Raw genomic sequence first — 24,615 nt, forward strand, 5'->3', positions numbered from 1 at the left:
GGGAAATGTTGCCTCTCTGTCACCCTCACTTTATGCCCTGTTCCATAGGGAAAAATATAGCTACTTTATAGGACAGAGCGCCCACAAAAGCTATATATTCTTGTATGGAACTAGGTACAAAGAGACAGCACTGCTATGGCAACTACACTGCCACACAAGGAGTGTAGTTACCGTACGAAGGAAGAAACCATACCCCATCTAAGTAGCCACACCAATTACATTTTTAAGTATCCTTTAATTATATTGCAGTTAGAATGACCAGTCACAAGCCATCAGCAGGATTTGAACCTATTCAGCTCCAAAGTATAGACCCTTATCATTGGAGCTAAAATAATAACTCCATTAGCTGGATACAGTAGTAGATTGTTATCCGTATGAAAACTAGATGCTACTGGGGAATGTGATGTGTACTTCACACACAATTATTCAAGGTCATAAAAACTAAACCAAATATTGAAGCTACTTACAGTGCAATTATATGCAACATGTAAAAAAAAAAGACATCAATCTTTTCTAGAACTTTGAATGCAGCATTTTACTTAACCTTTACTACAGCTAACAGACACACTTTGAGGGAGGGACAGATATAGACAAATATCAAGTTTCTCCTCATTGCTCCTCCCTCCAACAGCATCACAACATCAGATCTAAGCTACTCCTGCACAGACCACTTACTTTATGATCCAACAGCCAAGGGATTGAGCCAGTTTCATTTTGCTACCTGCTACTATCTGCTTAACTGGGAAACACTATATATAGGAGACATGAAACTAGGAAAAGGGGTGGCTCTATTTGATAAAATATCCAGAAGAAACTATAATGCATCTTAAATCAACCACCAGACTCATCTCAAACTATAGCTTTTTTTTTTCCCCCCAGTCCCCTATTTCCATTTGTAAGAGTGATGAAGGGGAGGTGCTTTCCACTCCCCATCACATAAAAATTGAACTAAGCTTCTGTCTTCAAGGCTCACGCAATCCTCTGGTTGGTGTTATCACTATAAACATACCATGGGAACATAGTATGACTTTATAAGAAGTTGCACAACTTCACATTTAAGTTGTAGTTCTGGACATTGAGGGGACTTAGTCAGGTTGTGAACAAATCAGTGATTGCTTCTTAAGTAAAAACTGGACCCCTACACATGACTGGATTAATACACTTGATTTCTGAATATGTCAGAAGTAACAGGTTGGGTTTTTTGAGTGGGGTGGGGCCAATTCGTCAAAATCAAAAACTTTTCATTGGAAAGTGTCAGTTTCCCAAGTTAGGATGGAATTTCTGGTCAGAACCAAAGAGAAAGAGAGAGAGAGAGAGAGAGAGAGAGAGAGAGCGTGCCACCCCAGAGTAGCCAATTGCCTGGTGGTTAGGGCACTCACCTGGGAAGTGGGAAGGTTCAAGTCTCTGCTGCAAGTCAGGAAGAGCTCCTACATCTCAGGTGAATGCCCTAACCACCACAGATTATTGAGAGACGGGTCTCTCTTAATCTCTCCAGCTGGAGCTGTTCCACTTTATAGAAATAGTTCAATATTCATTGGGACAGAGAGACTTACTCTATAGTCCCCGGGAGTTAGGGCACTCACCTGGGATGTGGGAGTTGCAGGGGTTTAAACCTTGAAATCTCTAAATTTTTTGCATGATAGGAAAACCGTTTCTCACCCAGCTCTCCTCTTGACTCCATCGCTCCACCTGGAAGTCTATTCTGTCAATTCACCATTCTCCCTGTAAAATAAAACCTCCTTCAACTGCAGACTTTCAGACATCAGTGGCAATTAGGTGCCGATAATTCCCTTAGGAATTCTTGAATCCTTAATACATAGACTATTCTTAACTTAAAATCGTGGTGTATTTTCTGACTTTGTTCTGTCCCAACTATCTTGAATTGATAGAATTGAAGATTCAAAACCTAGCTGGTTCCATTTAAATGCTCATGCTATTTACCCTGCACAGCACAAAGAACTTGAGCTGAGGCACTTTCTAAAACTCATGAATCGAATTCTGACCTTTGTGTAATCTGTCAACTCCAATGGAGTTTCTCCAGATACAAGCGTTCAGTATTTTTAACTGCAGTATCTGTCCACTAGTCTTTTCTACCTCCTTCTTTACTCCCAGATGGGCTGTTTTTTCAGAACATTCCTTTTCCTGACATGCTACCTAAGGCCTTGTCTGCACAGGCCTTTTAATCAAATATAACCACTTTGGTTAATCAGCATTAAAGCCTGGAAGAACCTGGTTTGGTTTCATATATCACTATTTGTATTGCTGTAGTCTCAGAAGCCCCAATGAGGATCAGGGTCCCAGTGTGCTAGGAGCTGTATTAGCACACAGGAAGACACAGGAAGGTTCCTGATCCAGAGAATTTACAGTCCACCATTCCGATCCCGCAATGTACTGTGTGTGATCAGAGACCTGCACCTGTGCAAAGCCCCACGCGCTTCAGTGGGGCTCTGAGTGTAGGGCTCTGCCTTTGCAACTCTCAGAGCAGGGGTCAGGGCCTAATTTAAAACAAGATGCAATCAGTGAGAGTAACAAACAATAGCACCTGGGGGTAGGACAAGGTAACAAGATGAGACATTTACACAGGCTAGATATCTGCACAACTTGAAGGTCCCAGAGTCATTTAAAAGGATATAGGTATTTTTAATATAAATAATATTGGAGATTCCCTGTCGCAGCACTCTACAGTTAGCAACATTAATAGAAGATGGTCCATTGGGTCAGTTCTTTTGAACTGCTAATTTAGGAGGCTGTTATCTACTACCGAGCAGTGGTGTGTGCTGCAGATTTACAACTAGGCCTGCATGTTAATCCTGAATGTAATCTGGGGTGGCTGTCAGCAGTTCAAGCAGGCTAGAGAGTGAAGTAAGAAGCCACCCAGAGGGACCACACTTCGGTGAAGGGACAACTGGAGCCACAGGTTGAAGAAGGCTACAGAACTAAGTGACGCGGGAAGGAGCTCAGGGCACAATAGGAGACTATCTGAGGATTGAGTCTGCCTGCCTGGTTTAAGGGCCCTGATCTGGAATCCAGGCAGCACAGTGGATGGGCCTGGTTCCCCTAACTACCCTTTAACAAAAAGTTAGGATCAAGGGGGCCTCCAAGCCCTTGAAGACAAAAAACATTTAGTGTCCTTCCACCCCCCAGGGAAATAAGGGGAGACCCATGCACAGAGGGATAGAAATTAATGTCCTTACCCCAATGATGTGCTACTGTAGAGATTTAAACCAGGGTGGCTGACTGACCATCCAGCTGGGCTCAGCAGATGCAGTGCAAGACTCATCCTGACCAGCAGGGAGTGCTGAAGCACTAAAGCACTAGCCCATGCGAGGTTATTTTTGCCAACTCAACTTTTTTTTTTTTTTTTTTTAAATACCGAACTGTGCTCAAAGTTTAAACAGTTGTGCAATGATTTTTAAAGTGTGCTAGGTGGCCTCAAGCAAAACATTGCAATGTGGATACTGAACAGGGTTTGATAGACATGCAGAGCAAGTCCCACATAAGCACAATTTCTCATTTTCACTGCCCGGCTACCAGCCCCATCTATTGCATGCAAGAGCAAAATGGATGCCTCTGTGCAGCTAATTTTGCCAATTTAAAGAGACAATATAACCAAGCTGATTCAACTGTATCTCTGGGCTTCTAGTTAGTGTTACTATCTTTTATCATGTGAACAACTGAGTTACATGGTGCAATACTGACCACATCATCTTAGCAGTGTAAAACATGTAGTGTCAACCAGCACAAACTGTGGTCAACTTTGTATCAGCTAACCATAATTAAACCCCTAGGGATTTGTGTGGGTTATAACACTAATGACCAGAATCATATCATCTAACTGGACAGCTCACAATCATATTCAAATACAAACATTTTGTAATGCAGACAAGCCCACTGGGAGCAAGTATGTGGTGAGAATCTCACAGTGTAACACAAATACTTTAAAAATAAAAAATACCCAGGCAACACTAGAGAAAATTCCCACGAATTTTGTAATTCTCCCAGCCACCTTCCAAACCTCCCCACAAACACACACTAAGAGTTTTCCACTGGCCCTCTTAATCAAACCTGTCTTTTTGCCAAAATGAGGGCAATAAAAATACATCAAATTTCAGAACCCTCCAGTCCACAGAGGTTCTCACAAATTCAAAATAATAATTTTTAAAAAATAATTAAAATGAAACTTGCATGACAGCCAAAGGAAGAAATTCAGTTAAATATACACTGATGTGTGTTCCACTCACTGTGTCCCTTATGTTTGTCATGGCATCAGAAACCATACAAATTAGAGGCCTGACCCTGCAAAAACTGAGTCAATGAGACTGCTCGCACAGTTAAGCACTATTCCTAGTAAAGATCAGGCCATATAGTTGGGTTTTTTTCTTTTTACATCAAACTGTGATCAATGTTTTATCTGATTTTTAGACATTAAAAACTGAAAGCATTTACTACTCATACTGTTGTGAAGCATTTAATTCCGCCACTCTCACTTTTCAAACTAATGCCCCATCCTGCAAGCATTTATGCATGTGACATTAATTCACGTGAATTGTACGTAGGCTGATTAAAACATTAAGGGCCACGTTTTCAAAAGAACTCGGCACATTGGGTGGCCATAGATGTGGTAATGGGAGCTGAACATTTCTGAAAATCTGGCCCTGATTTAGGCCTTGGCCACATTCAGAGTTGTACCAGTTCAACTTTACATCAGTTTGAAAACCAATTCAGTTAAACTGGTGCAATGTTCTGTAGAGAAACTCTTAATTTGATTTGAAGCAAGCAATTAGAGCCTGATCAAAGCCCATTGAGATCAATGGGAGTCTTTCCATAGACAAATTGATTTTGGATCAGGCCCAAATTGATTTAGCTCATCACAGTAAGGAATCATGTTTAGCTAGTGGAATAAGGTTTTGTGTGTAGCTGTGAGACATACACACACACTAAACTGTATCCACATGCAGGTTTTGTACTGGTTTAATACTGCACTTTTACTTAAACCAGTCGCAGTTCTGAATATAGAGAAGGCTTCAATTGCCACAGTAGGTTCCAGGAACCAGCTCTTTTAAAAACCTGGTCTCACAATGCTTAGGAGATTTGCTGCTTCCAAGAAAGAAAATCTCCATTGTCAATTTAAAACTTGAAGCATGAAGCCCTTCAAAATCTTGAGCACTTTAAAATCAGTGAGTTCTCAGATGGGATTTTACAACAATAAAGAAAGAATACAGATAAGTATTTTCTTTATATTTCCATCTGTTTCCAAACTAAACATTTATTTTAAGCAAATATTAATCTTCATTGATTTGTATAAAAAGAAGGGGGTTCAGCTATTTCTATTGAAGTTGGAAAGCTGGGTGCAGAAAATATTCATTACAAGTTATGCCACATTTATTACTGCAATGCTATAATAGCCCATTGTCTCGTATATATTACAATCCCATGTAGCTACAGTTGTGTCAGCATTTTTATTGTAAACTCTGTTTTAATGAATTTGTAACTTGCCTGTAAAAGTTTACTATGAGCTAAAATTTAGTTATAAGTTCTCTACTCAGGAGTAACTTAAAATTATAAAGATTTGTATTATATTGGTTTTCTAGTCACATGTTAAAAAAATTGAACTCAACCTATCTGAAATGTTTTTGGCCAAGAAAAACTAAAAAAACCCAAAATGGAAGGGGATTTCAAATGTAGCAAATTAGCCTGAAGCATGCAGTTGTTTCTGAAATTTTGAAAAAAATGCAAATATAGCTGATGTGCTGAAGTTTTAACTCCTGCTAGCGTATGATCGGTGATTGGCATCCTTTTGTCTGTGAAGGACGGTGAAAATTGCAGCCTATGATGTAGATGGCTTGCAATATCTCATATGACTAAATAATCCAATCCAGGATTTGCATAATCTTTGGCCGTTATTGCAAATGTGTGTGTCTTGGTTGAGAGCTGCTTGCTTCCTACAAGCTCTTTTCTCTTCAAGCTGTAGGAGCCAGCTCCTGTCATGGGCTTTGATGCCCTGATGGAGATGATGGCCACTTGTTATGATCACTTGCCAAGGTTTCCCATTGGTCAGGATCAATTCCTTCATGTCTCGCTTGCATGTGTCTTTATAGGAAAGCTTGGGACGTCCTGTTATTGTCCCCTCTGATATCTCCCCATATAGTATATCCTTAAGCAAGCGTCCATCTTCCAGCCTGCTCAGATGCTCAAGCAAAGACGACTGCGCTGGTGGGTCATCTGAGCAGGGCTGTCATACTTGGTACATTTACCCTTTGAGGAACCTCTGCGTTGATAACTTTATCTTGCCATTTGATGTTGAGTATATGGCATAAGCAGCGTAAGTGGAAACTTTTAACCTTTTCTCCTGATGAGCGTAAATTGTCCATGTTTCCCCACCATGCATGAAAGTGCTGAGGACGCAAGCTTGGTACACTAACATTTTGGTCTTGATAGTAAGCTTTGAGTTTTTCCATGCTCTTTTAGTTAGCAGGACTACTTCTAGCTGGCTTGCATTTAAGGTGATTAAAGGATCTTGTGGAACATGCTGTCCTAATACAACCGTTTTCTTAATGCTGATAGTGAGAGCAAATGCCTGACAAGCACTTGAAAGGCGATCCATGAGTTCTTGTAGTAGATCTTCATCATGGGCTATAAGGGCATCAGCAGCAGCAAATAGAAGTTCCCTGATTAGCACCCTTTTTCAGTCTTTGCCTCAACTCGTGAGTTTCCCCTCTGATCTTGTATGGAGATACACTCCATCTTTCACGTCCTTAAATGCACAGTTCACGAGTATCAAGAAGAAGATTCCAAAGAGTGTAGGGGCAAGAACACATCCTTGCTTCACTCCGCTTTTCATCACAAAGCTGTCTGAAGTAGACTCGTCAAACTGGACATTTGTTCTAATGTTGTTGTGAAATAAACATACAAGACTTAAGAAGGTTGATGGACATCCTATCTTCTCTAGCATTGCAAATAGATCTGCTCTGCTGTCTGTGTCAAATGCTTTGGCTAGGTCCACAAAGGCAACGTACAATGGTCAGTTTTGCTCTCTGCACAGCAGTTTGATATACACACACGCCTGTAGATTTAGGCCTTGTCCATGCTAAAGGTTCATAGATTTAAGACCAGATGGTTGTTTATGATCATCTAGTGTGGCTTTTTGCACAACATAGGCCATAGAACTTCACGCAGTAATTCCTGCTTCAAACCCAATAGCTTGCTGTTGAACTGGAGCAGATCTAAATCCCTCTGAGAGAGTTAAGAATCCCTCTGACAGAGAACTTACCAAATTCCTTGATAAATCTTTTCCAGTGGTTAATTACCATTGATAAAAATTTGCACCTCAATTTGTTTGAATTTTTCTGAGCTCAACTTCCAGCCACTGGATTTTCTTGGAGCCATGCTAAAAAGAACCACAGGTTGTTATTATCACAATTTCTTCCTTTAATGGGAACAAGGCCTTGATGTCCATGACTTTCACTATAAATGGCTCAAGATTTATCAAGTCAAAATTATTTTAATTCACATATCTATAGCGCCTTGTCTTTTACAAAGTATGCAGACCAAAGTGAAGTATTTTATATTGTCTATGACCTAGTGACTGCCAATCTGAATTCACTGGCAGAGGAGAAAACCTTTTTAGTGTAATTTTAACTATGCTTCTTTGAGCTCAGAGATGTAGCTTAAAACTAAGTCTCTCTTTTTAAATGTTCAAAGGTTGCAGGAAATAAGATAACCTTTAGGGAAGGTGCTAGGCTGTCCCATCACCCTAGCACAGGGATGTAAAGGCATCCTCCAGTACTACTACTAAGCTACTTCACAAACAGGGCACGTCTGTGCATCATGTAGCAAGTCGCCTTGCTCTGTTTTGGGGGCGAGAGTAGAAAGAAGGATTCCGATGCTTCATGCCACTCCACGATGCCGTTAAATGTGGAGCAGTAACCATATAACCATCACCAACCAAAAATGTTATGCTTTAGGAATGCCAACCTGGCACGTGCACACAACCTGGAGTCTGAGGAACAGCTTACTAGATCCCAGGATGTGAATCAAGACTCGGTGTGACCTGGGCTCATAAAGCAATAGAACCCACTCTGAGCAGAGAAGGATGTGTGACAGTTTCGTACAATCCTAGCAGAAGAGTCCAGTGGAAGTGGCCATCACACCATTTTCTTACCTGCTTTACCATTGTGTTAACAGAAGTCAGAGCTAATGGCTTACATTTAAAACTTAAACCTGTTCTTTAAATATTGGAGCTTTTTTTATGGTTGTGGGTGTTTCAAAAGGTGCTGCATTAACACAACATGGTCACGTCCACAGTAGTCACAGAAATAGCAATTACCTTTTTTTCTTAATTATAGTTTATTCATGCTAACAAGTTGCATCCGACGAAGTGGGTTTCTGCCCACGAAAGCTTATGCCCAAATAAATTTGTTAGTCTGTTTTTAGCAAAACAGCGAAAGTTCTGTGGCACCTTAAAGACTAACACAGCTACCCCCTCTGGAACTCCTGTTAACAAGTGTTTCTTACCTAGTGAGACTGAGCTGAGTGAATAGATGCAGTTTCCTGTAATATGCTATAGTAATATCATGCACTACTCAAGTGAAAACTGAATTTAAAACAGAGATTTAGGGCAGGCAGGGGAAACGGCAGAACTTTAAAAAGGCAAATTGGAACTTATTTTCTTCCCTCTGAAATCCTCTTGTTACTTCCTTGGGTAAGAAGTCATCACAAAATGCATCATTCCATGACTTGACTCATACCAGAAGTGTCATTGCTGCCGATAGTATTTGTAGTATCACAAAATTATGCATTCTGGAATACCTCCTCCAATCCTGACCATAATAAAAGGATTTCACAAAGGGAAAAAAATAAAAGCTATGTTAAAATGTGTTCTTATGCTGGATGTCCCTCACAACCTGCATAATGGGGGACTTTAACTGATGTTTTATTTTTGTTTGCTTTTCTTTTCATATGTATTTCCCTCCACGGGCAAATGAAGGCTGAGTTGCAATGATTAAAAGTATTCTGACTTAGACTGGATTGGGTCACTTGATTGAACTGTATTAATCAAGTGACGTTAACATTAAGCACGGTTCTTTGCTGTGGATTCTGAAACCCTTTACAGATATTAATGAACTGCTGTGAATATTTAATTGCACCAGCTGGTATTTACTTTCACTTACTATCAGTGAATACTTGTTCCTGAGTTAAATATCAAATGACAAATTATTAGCCACTTGTGTGTCTAACATAAGTATATGTCACCCAGGGTGGCACCCATTGGAAAAGATTGTATACCCTGCTACTCCTTTGAAACTCTTGAGTACACATTTAATACTAAATTTAAACCATTGTGTTTTTCACAGTGCTTGGAATTAGGCTGTGCCTTACCGAGAGTTTAAATTAGGGCTTTTAAAACTGAGCTAAATTAAAAACGGTTATTCCTGCATTTGTGGGGAAAAGGTTTGTGATGAGTATGGGTATACAGAACGCAGTGCCAAAGTCCTACATGGAGGGGACTAAATTAGCTAGCCAGCAGGCTTCACAACAGACAACTTGGGTGAGGGAAGGTCAAGGGTTAGCTTGCCCTTTATCAAATATGTGTCTAAACTAATTATTCAGTTCACAAAGTAACCCTATGTGTGCGGTCAACTCCCCCCAGCATTTTAAGTGCTGACTGCAATCAAAAGACTGCATAGTGTGAGTGCACCGTGAGGGAAGAACTCCATTATATGGGGTTAGACTTATTTCTCAATATCACAATAATTTAAAACTGGAGATTGCTACTTCCCTCTCTCAGAACCACTCATCCTAGTCAACAATGTAACATTTGGTGCTAGGTCTAATTCTACACTCATGCAAGAAGGCTTAAAATGGAGTCCTTAAGAGTCTGTTGCCTCAAACTCTGATAATCTTAGTTCTTACTAGACTACTCATGGTAGTAAGCACTCCAATCAGCGATAAGTGTTGGCAGGATCAGGCCCTTAGTGAGTATGCCTGACAAGAAAAAAAAGGCTTGCTTTTCATAGGAGTAGTCAACTGTGTTAATATTATTTATTACAATGCTGCTTAGAAGCCCCAGTCAGGATCGGGACCCCACTGAGCCAGCTGCTCTGTAAACAGACTAACATGAGCTCCCAATCAAAGAGCCTAGATACATTGGAAATGAGCAAAAAGGAGTTTTTATTTCCCAACTCTCCAATACAATCCCTCACAGTTCCCTCTATTTTGCAACATGAAAGTTATTGTGCCATTAATTCAAAAGCCTATTTTCTCTTCGCTGGTAAAAATTCAGTATTCTCACATCTGACACTGTTTTATGTAAGTGCCATTCCTGCCCAGGGACAAAGTTTTAACTTCTTTTCAATAATTTGCACTCTGATAGGATCCAGATTTCATCTAGTGGATACTCATTTTGGAGGCAGCATATCTTAAAATTGTAAGTTTAATAAAATAAATACAATAATGGTTATTTCTTCCCTAGAAAACTGAAAAATGATGATGCTGACCATAACCTGAAAACATTTGTCTTCTTCCTGTACGGCCATGCAATGAAATCACATTCCTGTTGCATTAACCCTAAAACCAGGAGGTCTTGCCACAAGTAGCTGACCTGAAACCAGAATCATTCATGATTTTTCCTAATCCCAAGAAGTCAAGAAAGCACCTGGAGGGCTATTAAACAAACAGGTTCATTAAGCAATGATGAGAGTCTGGCACTTTATTTTTTATTTTCATATTACCATGAGCAAAATTACTTTGCTACCAATAATCTCTATTGACAACAGACTTCAACATTACAATACTTTGTTAATAATTTTATGAATGCACACTAGAGGAGAGCACTCATCATATCTAAATAATTCAACCTCACTCATCAATAAGAATGTACTTGGAATTTATTCAAAAAAATTCGCTAACTGGTGAAAACTATTTTTAGATATGATGGGTTGAAATAAATAAATTCAGCATTAAATTACACTGCAGTAAAACAAAGCCATATTCCTGTATACTAATAATATAACAGAGAAGGCCAAATTCCTAAACAATGCTTGCGGGATAAGAAGTGGTCAATAGACAATTATTTTGAGAAGACTGTTTTGACAGCTCAGTTATTAGAAATGAATCAGTGCATTGTATTGCAACTTTATTTATAACTTTATTAAGAAAGGACCATCCCTACAGAGGTGCTTAGGGGGCCGCCAAGCGTGCTGTACAGCATAACAAAAATATTCTTAAAATACAATAAACATGTTATGATAAAAAAATCTTCTTAAACGTCAATATATAAAGCAGTTTGGAGCAAGGATATCTCTAAAGAAGCAGTATCTGACAGATTTAGGCTTAAAATATTAGATTTTATAAGAACTAGTTTGTATACAACATACTATCAATAGAAATGTTCCCATTACTCTTTGTTTTCAATAAACGTGTGTGTGTGTGTGTATATATATATAATTTGCATTTAAACATTCCCCTGTAGAATTTGCAAACCACACACTGCAGAGTTTGTGCTAGGGCCAGGCATTAGAAACAATAACGGAACCTGATCATAAACAAAAATAAAACCGAGTAAGCCATTTTCATTCTCTCAGCAGAGCAAACTGCAAAATTACATAATCAGCACAAACGATGAAAAAGAAATGGAATTTTTTTTTTAAAAAAATCTGTTTTAATTATCTTAACTATTGTTAATAAACCCAGTTAAGACTTTTATGCTTCTAAAATATATTTATTTTTAGCTCAGAAATGTGCAACAGATGCGTACAAAACAGTGGTTCCATTCAGGTAGGAGACAGCTTCTCTTAAAGAAAATCACAGACCCATTCCTGGGAACACATACTCAACGTGCTTAACATTACACATGAGTGAAGGTCCCAGTGAAGTCGCTGACACAACTCACCTGCATAAAGTTAAGTACATGCATGTTTGCTGGATCAAACCCCATGTTTGGAAGGGAGAGAATTAGAATCCATTAAACTATTTCTGGACTAACCTGACCCTTTCTCTGTGTTTATCTGGGTAAATAAACTAATTTAGTTCTATTTCAGGCACCATTTCAAATAAATTTATTTTGAAGCTGAAATATTCTAGAATGACTTACCTTCAGGTTCCAAAGTGGTGTCTTGAACAATTAAATTGTATGATGGCCGAGCCAGGGAAAGTCCAGCCATGGTGACCACTACCAGGCATACAAGGCAACCTGAATCGCAGCTGACCATCTTTTTAGTGCCAGTTCCTGGTCCTTTTCCATATATCCATGTGGACTTTAATCCCATCTGAACACTTCTACACAAGCATGGACTGAAAGCAGTGCCTTCAGCCTTGATAAAAAGCTTCTCACTTGGAATTGTTGCTGCTGCTGTGGGGAGGAGAGAGATTTAGTAGTGTCAGTGAAATCATCTTGAATGCCAGTTGAAAATCTTCACAAAAACCCAAGGGGGAGGGGAGGAGAGAGGGAAAGAAATACTTTTTCAGCTTTGTAAGCATGTGAAAAGTGAGTGATTTTTTCATTTTCTGTTAACAGTTTCCATCATCACCTCAGGCATAACTAAGCCCTTCTTGATTTCACAAAATTGTTTCTCAGCACATATTTAAAGAACTATTTTAATCACAGAAAAATATACAGCTTGTTAAGAAATACAAAGGCACACATGTGCAGACGCATCACACTTAATGCTACTAAATTACTACAATTATACAAATTCTATGCTGGCTATTGTTTGAACATATATATGAGTTTGCATGGCATTTCGGTCCATCACCTATAGAACTGTATGGTCAGGTTTTAAAACAAACCAATAATATTCCACATGGCAAAAAGTTGGAAAATACTGTATTTTTCTTAGATCTTCCTTGAGGTTTTATTTTATATTTGGGATTCCAACTCTCCTGTATATTTACATTCTTCTGCAATAACTTCGCTGTCAGTTAAAATAACTGCATGTCTGGGACAATTAAAATGGTCCAGTTTTTGCAGCTGCATTTGCTAATGTCACTGTGTTTTGGAAAATGAAAATCTGAATGTTTGCCACAAAATTACATTTCTGCTAGAGATCATACAAGATCTGCCATTTCTACTTACGTGCAAAGTATAGATATAAATACACATATATACACAGATTATACATATATTCATATGTATACAGATAGGTAGGCATCCTTGGGAGAGAATATAGATGTGTATCAGTAGACATTATACAGGCCAAAAAAAATACTTATTCCAATCCTTTTAAAACAAGCCACTTAAAAGGATGAAGAGCACCTTTTATGAAACAGCAATGTACTGGGAAAAAAATTTAGTGCCAAAGAAACTTGCAGCTCCCACAATGGACCTGATAACCACCACAATGATGGGTCAAGCATGGATCAAAATGCCAGCTCCAATACAGAGTGCCTTAACAACTGGACCAGACACAAACTTCTCTCTTCTCTTTCCATCCCCCGCCACCAAACACACACACAAAAACAAAAGACTGCTCCTCAGGGAATGAATAAATCAAGTAATTGCATGATTAATCCTGATCTGTGTGACCTGGCTAATGACTAATCTTAGTTGTATTAAGTACCAACTGAAACTTCAGAGATGGTAGTTGTGAAGGGGAAAAAAAAATCTAAAATCCTTTGTCATTGTCCCTCTCTCTTTTCTCCCCATTCCCACCCTCCATTTTTTTTTTTTTTTAAATGGAACTGTCTCCAAAACATCTGTCCAAAACATGCCCACCACCATGGTTCCTCAGCATTTAAACACTTTGCCACATAGATGAATATTCATCCTTTAATAAGTATAACTGAGCTCATTCAGAGTCTATTTTCAAATACCCTGTAAAAAGCTATATAATGCAAAAAAACCAACTAGTCCCACCTTAGGGTTAAAGAGGGAAAATGCTGCTGTCATATTTGATGCCCCTTTACTGCAGAGTAACTTTAAATGTAATTGGTAGATTTTTTTTATAATTAATACATGATGTTTCAAGCCGCAGCTTTTTTCTCCATATTTCATGCACATTCAGTACTCCCTGAAATTAAATTTAAACATTGCATGAGTTTTCATAATGTATACTGTAAAAGCTACCATTAAACCGTCAATGAAAAAAACACTAAATCATTGCAAGGAATTATTTTAAAGAGGGTCTTAAAAATATATTTTTAAATAAGGACAAAGCAGGAGTGAATTTGCAACCAGTTTAAGTAACTTTTGGCTCTGACTGTCCAGCAATTAGAGTAGAGGAATCAGAATCTAGGATCTGTTCCTAACTCTGCCATTTGAGTCTCTTCTTTGTGAGTTTACCTATGTGTAAAATGGGTATAATACTTAACAACTTAACAGGATGGTTGTGAAGCTAATTTAATACATTTTTATAAAGCATTCTTTGAACTTGATAAAAGTCTACATATAAATGTCAACTATAAACGCAGCCAAGGAAACCCTCATTGCAAGAAAGAAAACATTTCACATTAAAATGTTGAATTATATTCCAGACTTGTTTTAAATACATATAATTCAGCTCATATTTTTATCATTAAAGATTTTTAGGCTACATTAAACCTCTGAAAATGTTTTAAGGTATATAAATTATTCCTGCTCTCATCATAAACATTCTTCAATCCAGTAACACTAGGCTTCTGTCAAAACTCCTTCGCACCTGAGTATTAACACGGTTTCTGCATCTGAACTTTTGCCAGGAGAGAATAGGCGCTTTTAATCCATGGTGGAAAGGCAGGTTTAAAATGCAGCATATCTCACTTACAATTTAACAGCAAAACTGAAATCAGAGATGTGTGTCCATGAATTAAGCAATTGGCATTGCAACGTGTCAGGGACCCAAAAATGTTAAAGCAGTTCAAGGATCCCCTATCTCAAAGCGCACTGCCCTCCCCACACACACACACTCCAAATGAAATAAAACCAAATTCTTTTCATATTTTAATTGCCACCCTTGCTGGTGGACAATTCTTTGGAATTTGGAAAGACCTCCTACACTGGATAATTATGTACCTCTATCTCAATGTTTGGAACACAGCCCCAGCATGCTTTTGGCCTCCACAATTCTGGCTTCCTGACTACACAATACCATAATCCCTCCCGGAGTCTCAGACTCGGTGAAAGCCACACGTAGTGTTTATTTTTCCCCTTGAAAGGGAACTCTGTCTCTCTTCTCAGCCTGCACTTCGGGGAGGAGTTGTCAGCCTCCAATGATTGATCGCTCTCCCTGCCACCCGCTCATCAAGTCAATTTTCACCTCGTCACATACCTGCCCAAATTTCTTTGCCAAACTGACAAGCATGAGAAAACAACCTGGGTTGGGAGCGCAACCAAATTCCTCCAAGCTGTAGTTCAACTTTGCCCACAAGCACACACACAACTTGTTCAGCAGTGGCTTTAATTAAATTCAATCCTCGGAGCTCTTTTTTAATCTAGTCCCATTGTTGTTTATATGATGTTTATCACTCCCCAGAGAGGTCGCAATTTGCAGAGAGCATGTTATCCAAATCAATGCAGTGCACACTGTATAACACCTAGGCATCAGGGGATATCAAAATCTGGATCAAGTATTCTTTTGCAAATCGTAAGACTACCTATCAGCTGCCCCCCTAGGGAACGAGCTGGATAGTAGTTAAAAAGTGACTGTGTCATTCAACTAATGTCATATATATAATATAAAAATAAGACTCCTCATCCCAGTTCAATCTCTAAGTAGATCTGAGTATCACAGCTATTAAACATTAATTCTAGAGGACTAATGGGAACTGGCTAGCAGTTTCGGTGGTTTTTCATTGTTTGAACTTCTTTCATTTGCTTTCCTGTTTTTCTCCAGCCTTTTGCCACCAAGAGATCAGAAAAAAAAAATCTGCATTTTAATTGACATTCCAGAGAGGGAGAGAGGTACAGAGGCTACTGATTGCTGTCTATTCAGCTCAAACAGGCTTTTCAGATGAAAATGAGTAAAGGCTAGTGGAAGATTTACAGGGATTTGGTACAAAGGAGACAATGAGGTTTTAAATGTTGATAGCGTTTCACACCAAACTCATAATAGGTCATTGTTTGAAAAGGCAGCTTTAGATTTATATATATATATCTCATTAAGAGGAGGAAATTATCGCTAAAGAAGTCTCTCTATAATGCATGGGTAGATGAGGAATCTCTTGTACTTTTGGTTTGAATAACTTTTGCTTCACGTTTTCATTGAGCCCCATGTGAACTTTTCTTTCCGTTGACAGATTGTTGCAACTACTGTAAAAGATTCCATGTGTTGATTTTATACTGTGGCCTTCTATGGCCATATAAGTTTTTAAAAAATTCCGACACAAGCTCTAACTTGTTAGGTGTTTGGAAGACACAGCCCCACTTTCACCGCAAGGGAATATTCGAGATTTATTTTTGCCCCCAAAGTTTAGCTCCCTTTCAATAAAAGCCAATTAACAGCCTGGTAATTGTTTACTGGTAATCCTGCCAATTTAGATCCTGTTGTAACCACCCATTAATAAGTGGATTTCTGTGAATTAGGCAAGAAAGATGCAATTCAATTGCTAGGAATAAACCCTGTCGGAGGGGGGGGGGAAAGTATTACTTTTTGTCAGGCTTCACCGTTACAACCAGCGAGGATGACCAAAGTCCACAGGCAATCAACACAAAAAGTGCAGCCTTGGAATGCATGCAGTAATAACTTTTCTTGTACTTGTAGTAGCAGAAATGACACATGACGGCTGGTCATTTTCATTGTCTCTCTACCGGGCGCTGGCATCCAAAGGCCACTGTACAAAAGTGATCAAGCATTCAGAATCCAGCTCTTCTTTGCTGGCTGGGGGAGAGGGAGGAGAACTCCCACTGAGGTTTTTATGATCTGTATTTTATTTTTAACGTGCTTTGGCATCAGTTCCCTCAATCCAGAACAAAAGGCATCCTCGTTCAATACCGAGGGCTGGGATCCGGCTGCTAGGGGAAAAGCTGACAGGGGGCAGAGGGGGGTCTACGGACCCCCACTGAACTCCACAGTCCAGGCAGATGCTTCCAGTCAAGGGCAGGCAGGGCCCCAGCCCAGCGAGAGAACCGAGCCCGAGTCGCCACCGCTTTGCTGGTCACCGGCACAGCCGCCCAAAGCTACTGTCACTAGGAAAGGCGGCATTCGGCACCGGACCGCACAAGGTGCAAGCCACGCGTGGAGCCCGTTTACACGGCATGTAAGTAAAAGCGGAGGGAACAACGCTAGAGATGGGAAAGGGATCCAGAGCCCCGGAGTCCTGCTGCATTTCGGGTTCCTCGCCACCCTAGTCCCTTCTTTAAGGCTCTATTTCTTCCACCCACCAGCCAAGCCTGGTACAATTACCTGGAATGAAAAGGCTCCGGGTAAGCGATCTGCCTTCCCCCTGCAACAGGCGTGTGTACAGGATGAAGCAAAGTGACGAACACAGGCTCCCTTGAGGAAAAACTCCTCCAAAGAAAAACAATCGTCCCTTGGTTATTCCACTTTCAGGCGCTCGGCACCTGGACGGCAAACCCACGCTGTGGAATAGGCGCACATGACCCCTGCATTTCTCATGCAAGCTGCCGGGAGAATAGAGATTTAAAAGAAAAAAAATTAAAAAGAAATAAGCCTTGATTTAAAAATCAGCCACACTTTTCTTTCCTCCACTTCCCTTGGTCAGTTAGGGGTTTAGAGAAGAGATCCAGCCTTGGGAAAAGGGAAGAGAAACTTCCATCCAACAAAACTGCATGTCTTTAAAAAAAAAAAAAATCCTAGGTCCAGATCCACTCCATTCAGAATTCCTGTTGTAATCTCTAAAGCTTTGTCAAGTCTACAACAAACCTCTTTTCTCCCCCTCCACACACTTCTCTCTCTCTCTCCCTCTCTCCCCTTCCTCCCTCCTCTGGTCACTCCCCCCTTGTTGAAACTCGAGCCATTTCCTGGACAGTTCTACTTTCTTCTGCCAATCACATCGGTTCAATGCAATGTTTAACTCTGTAAACTCTTCCCCCTGAGATGCACAAGCACTCGGAGCGTGGCTTTCTCTGCCTCCTTCTCTCTTTTAGAGCATTTTGTCTGAAAACGCCTCCAAGTGGCACAAATAAATGAGCAGGGAGAAAAATCCCCTTTTAAAATCTGCACTGAAAGAAACGTACAGGCTCCTCTGCTGCTGCCTGCTCGCCCTGCCCCGCTTCTCATGTTGGAAACCGATCATATTTAAAATATCAACAGGGTATTTGTCAACCTACCTGCACTAGTCTAATTGTTTCATAAAGGGGCTGATCCTGACCTACTGAATTCAACAGAAAGTTGGCAATAGATTCCAGGGGGAAGACGATCAAACTCTAAATGGCAGTGAATTCTACTGGCATTACTCCATCATGTATGATATAGCTGGGAAAACTTTCCTTGGGAAGAGGAAAGGGGAAAAGACACGTGAAAGCTTATGGGTAAAAGCTGATTTTTTTAAAAAATCACCCAGCTAGGTCCCGATTCAGCAAAGCACTTAATCAACGTGCTCAGCTTCTCTCATTGAAGGCAATGGGCAGTGACACCTGTTTAAAGCTAAGCATGTGCTGAAGGGTTTTGCTGAATCCGGACCCTCATTTTTAGGGGGGAAACAATCTTGCACAGAACAGCCATATGAAACGTTAAGGGTTCCAGCCTTGAGGTATACTATAAGTAAGCAGTAAAATATGTAGCTTGCATGTGACTGTCAACGCCTGCAATTTCAGTACTTTTTAGCAACGCACCACTCATTAAAAGAACACTGAAAAAAATATCACGACCTAGGTCACTAAGAACACTTTAGATGGTTCAAACTGAAAATTGTAAACATCTATTTCTCACCCCTCTTTCCCCCCCCCCCCCCACACACACACACACCCTTTGTGCTGTTTGTTTATGAACTTCATTGACTCCCTTTGGACAAGGAAAACAGACTGGTTAATTTCATTCCTACTTTTTGTCACTTTCACATCCCTGCTGTCAGACACTAGCACAGTTTGAAATGTTTGGCAACCTTTAAAGTGCAGGGGAACATTTAAATTCGAACAAAAAATGAATTAGGAAATAAATGGAAAATTGTATATTGAGTAAGTTTTTGGGGGAGGGACTAGGACTACCTGTGTGTTTGTATAGCCCCTGGCATAATGGGCCCCTAATTCTGACTGCGGCCTTTGAGTACTACCACAATTAAATAAAGAAATAAATAAATAGCTGAGTTTTTGCAAAGCCTTGATGTACAAAACATAAAATTAACACTGGATTTTCACTGACAGCGCCCCTTTAAGAAATGTACTCATGATTCCTAAAAAGAAGAGTCTGATAAGTAGTTCAGCAGACGTTTTTTGCCTGCATACAGATTTAAAAACCGTGCATAATTCAAACATCTTAAACTGCTACTTGTTTAATTTAAAATACTATTAACAAAAGGTTATTCATATGGACGCTGTGTAATGCTTGTTCTGTGGAATCAGCTTGACAACAAGATCAATATGCAGTAGTTGCCTCAAATTAAATTAGAGTGTTGATCAATTTAATGTTACTTTATTTAAGCATAGTGCTACTGTATATTTTCTAACCTGTGTGCAATGTTAACAAATAGGGTCTTTGAAGACTGTGAATCCACAACACAGTATCACTCTATATTTACATACTTTAGGACCTCAGAAACTTGTTTTCAAATTTTCACAATTAGATGTATTTGTCTTCCAGAAAGTACTTTTACCTTGTCATTGTCATTAACACTAGCTATGGATTGGAAGTTTTAATTTTTTTCCCCCGAAATAAATAGACATTGGAATGATCTAATCGAGAAACCAGGATGTCACAGTCAAGATCCAATTCCCCCAGCTCCAAGCACGTCCATCGCCCATTGAAAACACACAACACATTCTCACATAAATTATTGGCCAACACAGGAAACTGCAGTTTTGCCATTCATCAATATCTTTGCATGCTCTGAAAGAATGAAAAGGAAGCATTCCATTAAAAATGACAAATAAGGACATCTATTTGTATGTCTGGAAACAGTTCTCAGAATTTCTTCTGTAGAGGGATAAAAAGGCAGCAGTCTGTAAATAGCACCCTATTCTCTTAAATGAGCCAATTTCTAAGCTGGCCTACAACACCAAAACTTCTCAACCTGAGAAAAGCAAAGCATGTTTCAAATTTTAAAAAAGAAATCAATTCTGTCATCATATTTAGGCTTCAAATGACCTCAGTGGGCCCAGGGAGCCTTTCACACCAGTTAGGCTGCTGAATGGAAGCATAATCTCCTTACAGTTCTTCCCCCCTTCCCCCTCTCCCCTCAAAGTGGCTGGAGTCTTTCTTGTCAACCCTGCGGCACCAGAATGATGTGGCTCATAAGCATATTAATGAGGTTCCTCAGTGGAGTGTGAATAGGTAAATAAACCCCAATCTGTTGAGGTTCAGGAGCAAGGGCAGTAAAGCCATCAAGAACTAAAAGACAGTTTGATCTGAAATAGGAACAACAGCTCCAGGTTTCAAGGAAAAGAAAAGTCAGAAGAGGCACCCATTCAGAATCTTTCAACTCCCTGCCGAGTTCTATTTTTTTTCCTTTTCTTCCTGCTTTATAAAATGGCTTGAGTAGTCAACCATTTTTTCAAAAGCTCTCAAGACATCCTTTTTCATTCTGGTAGTGATACCGCAATAGGGAAGGAAGAAAATGAGCACCAATACTTCTTTGCACCACAAGTTTTAAAAGCATGAACTATACTGTCTCCTAGCATATAGACTGAGGGAATTTGGGGGGGGGGGGAGAGGGGCAGGGGGAGGGAGGAGGGCAGGAGGGAGCGGGAGAAAGTTAAAGCAGAATCTTTCAGAGTTCTGAAATCTTTGTCAATTGTGTCATCTGGTCTCCGTTTCTCCACCCCATAAACAGACATCGGTATAATTAAAGTTCAGCATCAGCTATGGCACAAACTATAAGACTCAAATTCCAGATGAAAGCACAACTGTAATTAGAGATGGGTTCAGTCCAGTCCCTATATCTGAACAACATCCAGACTTCGGAGAAACTAGGATCTGAACTCAGACTTGTACCTGGTCCTGGTTCCTCCCTTCATAACCGGGTGAGCCAAAATGCTGGTTCCATGCACCTTCACATTGTATTGGAGTTTGGATCAGGACTTAAACTTGGCACCTAAATCTACCTCTAGCACTGATACTAGTACAGATGAACATAGAGGTTAATGATAGAAGGGAAGCTTGTCAAAGGCCAAAAGGCAGCTCAGTGCCCAACTTCCACTGAAAGGTAATGTGAGCTGGGCACCAAACTCCCTTAGGCCCTTTGAAATTTCACCCTAACTTTTAAATGTAATGCAGTTTACACTCTACAAATTATCTATCATACAATGTCGTCTAACTACAGCCCTTCAGATTGGACTAAAAATGGAGACTTGGCCACTTCTAATCCTAAAAGTTCCTGTGGCATTTTTCAAAAGAGTTAATTCCAGTTACATCAGTGTCCTAAGCCAGCTCCAGCTATGACAATCTGCCCATGTAACATTTCTCCCATTTTGGGTAAGTTGTTCACTTTTTGTCCTAAAATGTTGTCTAATAATGCTGTGCATTCTGAGACATTTGGTCCAAGATTTATTTTAAATGTAACCTAAGAATAGACGTCTAAATCCATATTTAAGCACCTAGATAATATGCCTGTTTTCCCAAGCACCTGCAGCTCCAATAGACTTCAGAGTGATTCACATCTTTCACTGATGTCAACGGGCATTTTAGGTGCTCAGCACCATTGCAAATCTAGTCACTTCTTTAAATGACTAAATATGGATTTAAGAACCCAACCACAGGCACCCATTTTCGAAAATCTTGGCCTCAGCATTTTTCACCCCTCTTCTTTCAATGGGAAGTGAAGTGATTCCTACTTATACATTTTCTAAGATTCTTTGGGATGGAAGTATTTCGTATTATATAAATGATTATTATTAAAGCTGTTCTTTCAATGAGAGTGCCCATCATAAGGTTTAAATTATTAGCCTGAAACATCTAAAAGATGCTGCTGAGCTGAAAGGTTGTAGTAAAAATTTTTTTATTTTAATGCCAGTAGAACTAGTCATCACACATCAAACATGGAATGGACTGATTATCAAATTATTGTGCAGCAGAATATGTCAAGAGCGTAGTCAAAGTTTTCCAGCTTGCCATCCACAAGAAGATAAAGCGATACTAAGCACCCAGCAACTGTAAGACCCTTTTTCTTTAAACTACATTTTGCAGCAATGTAATTGCTTATACTTTTCAATTTCTGGTCTACCCCACTTTCATTATGCCACAGCAGAGTCTACTAAGAGGAACACAATTATTTCAGCTAATGCATTAAGACAGTTCAGACAAAGACAAATGATCATTTATCTGAATTCACTGTAGTGCCAACTGACTCCAGTCAAGGATCAGAGCTCCATTGTGCTAGGTGCTGTCCAGCCATACGTTCTTCAGACTATTAGATTGTAAATCATGTAACTTTCCTTGATAACTGCTGAATATTGTATATTGTACCTATAGGATGCTAGAAAATTTTTTAAATTATTATTTGTATAATTTTGTTGCATGACAAACTTAAAGAGGAAAGATGGTGTTGTGATTTACACTTAAAGCTTAGGTTAATATAGCTACAGTGCTCAGTGGTGGGAAAAATGAATGGCCCTAAATGCTGTAGCTGTGCCAACCTGACGCCTGGGGTAAATACAGCTAATTTGATGAAAGAATGCTTCCATCAATGTAGCTACTGACATTTGGGAAGGTGGATTACCTACACTGATGGGAAAAACCCTTCGTCACTGTAGTCTACATTTGTATTGAGGGGTTACAGCAACATAGCTACAGTGTAGTAGCAATGCTGCTATGGCGCCCATTGCATAGTTATGGCACAAGGTACTGGACTGGGACTTTGGAGTGCTGGATTCTATCCCCAACCAGGCCTCAGGCTTCATGTGTGACCTTGGATTTAGGTCTGATCTACAATTAAAAATTAGATTGACCTACCTATGCTGCTTAGGGCTGTGAAGGGTTGTGCCCTGGGCATAGACACATCTAGGTCAATGAAAGAATTCTTCCATCAACCTAACTACTGCCTCTCGGAGAAGTGGATTACCTACATCAATGGAAAACCCCCTTCCATCAATGTAGGAAGTGTCTACACTATGGCACTACGGCAGCACAGCTGCTATTATGGGAATAATAGAGACTTCTTTTCTCCCACCCTTTGTCTGTCTAGTCTATTTAGATTGTAAACTCTTCAACTTTTACTATGTCTTTATACACTGCCTAGCATAACAGAGCCTCAGTCTCAGCTTCTAGGCACTACTCTTAGTATAAATAGTATATACAAGAAAATCCTACTTTATTATGTAATCTTTTGTAAACAAATATACATGGTCCCTTCTCATAGGGCACATGCACTACTTTCCTTCAGTAGTGAGTACAAGGTAATTGGTGTTTGTATTTAAAGTTGCAGTAAAGCTCAGTTTAAAGAACAATAAATATTACATTTATTATGGAATACAGTCAGGTGACTGACTGATTATGAGACCAGTTATGAGCAAGTGTAGGACCTAACCATTGTTCTCAATCTTTTAATGAATAATTATGGTACATTCTGTGATTCTGAGGGGTTAAACTTCAATAACAGTTGTGGGGCATTAAAACTCTATGTTCATGAGGGCCAGATAAACAGGGCAGCAGATTCCATGACTGCAAAGTAAAATAGACCAGGAAATGTTTCACATAGTAGATAGAAGTAGTTAGGCTAGAAGCCTGATTTCAGGGGGGATGTAATTAGATATTTGTTTGAATGAAGTTATGCAAAAAACACTATTAGAGGGTGTAATACTCTCTGGATTAGGGGTGACCATTTATAATATTATTGATATCAATATTGCAAAATTACAATAATTTGTACAAAATAGGCCATGTCATGTACCATTGGAAAGGTTATAATTTGCTAAATAGGATACTGTTAATGTGTATGTATCATCTTTGTACTTTAAATTATTGATGTGTGTGATATACATCTGTATCCAAACACTTGCGCTGTGCTACTGGGTCACATCTCCCCCACCCCCAGGCAGATTAGTGTCAGCATTGATGACTCATCGAGAGCCATGACCTTTAAAATGAGCCCAGGAAGAGAAGTCAGGAGGATGGCACCGCCTCTGGTCAGGGGGACAGCAAGTGCCTTTCCCTGCCCATATGCGGTGGGCTTGTGTTTGAAACAAGCCACATGGCAGACCAGAGACTATAGAATGCAGCTGCAGCATCTCCATCTTGTCTTCATTCCTGCTTCTTACCTCTGGATCAACTCTTCTACAATTGAAGCTGTGAAATAAAGGACTGAGACCCATCCAGGTACTAGGTGTACACCAGAGGAATTGTACAAGCCTGCAGACTTCACAATTCTGCTGAGAATCTGATATATATGGGCTTTGAAATCATTTGTATTTATCTGATTGCTTTAATCATTTAACATCTTTCTTCTTATGTGTTTCTTTCCTTTATAATAAACATTTAGTTTAGTTACTAAAGGATTGGCTGGCAGCATGGCATTTTGGGTAATATCCAAACTTATATTGGTCTGGTACTGTGGCTGACCCTTTGTGGCTCAGGAGAACATTTTTGGTAAAGG

At 39.6% G+C, this 24,615-nt stretch overlaps 1 protein-coding gene across 2 annotated transcripts in view; it reads right to left on the bottom strand.

Moving 5' to 3' along the window:
• The window catches only part of FGFR2 (fibroblast growth factor receptor 2), a 113,441-nt gene that overhangs the window by 79,896 nt on the left and 8,930 nt on the right, over positions 1-24,615 (bottom strand). The window contains exons 1-3 of one of the 2 annotated variants that reach the window (XM_067561338.1): positions 17,316-17,806; positions 13,853-14,006; positions 12,092-12,349 (exon numbers count right to left, since the gene is read on the bottom strand). In XM_067561338.1, coding sequence (XP_067417439.1) covers positions 12,092-12,266 — 175 coding nt within the window. In that variant the 5' untranslated portion in view covers positions 12,267-12,349; positions 13,853-14,006; positions 17,316-17,806. Of the gene's footprint in view, positions 1-12,091; positions 12,350-13,852; positions 14,007-17,315; positions 17,807-24,615 lie in introns of those variants that run through there. The other variant, XM_067561339.1, reaches the window with a different exon arrangement.

This window comes from Emydura macquarii, unplaced genomic scaffold (genome assembly GCF_026122565.2).
Source record: "Emydura macquarii macquarii isolate MOO-44397 ecotype Brisbane River unplaced genomic scaffold, CSIRO-AGI_Emac_v2 contig_2372, whole genome shotgun sequence".
In the NCBI taxonomy this organism is placed as follows: domain Eukaryota; kingdom Metazoa; phylum Chordata; order Testudines; family Chelidae; genus Emydura; species Emydura macquarii.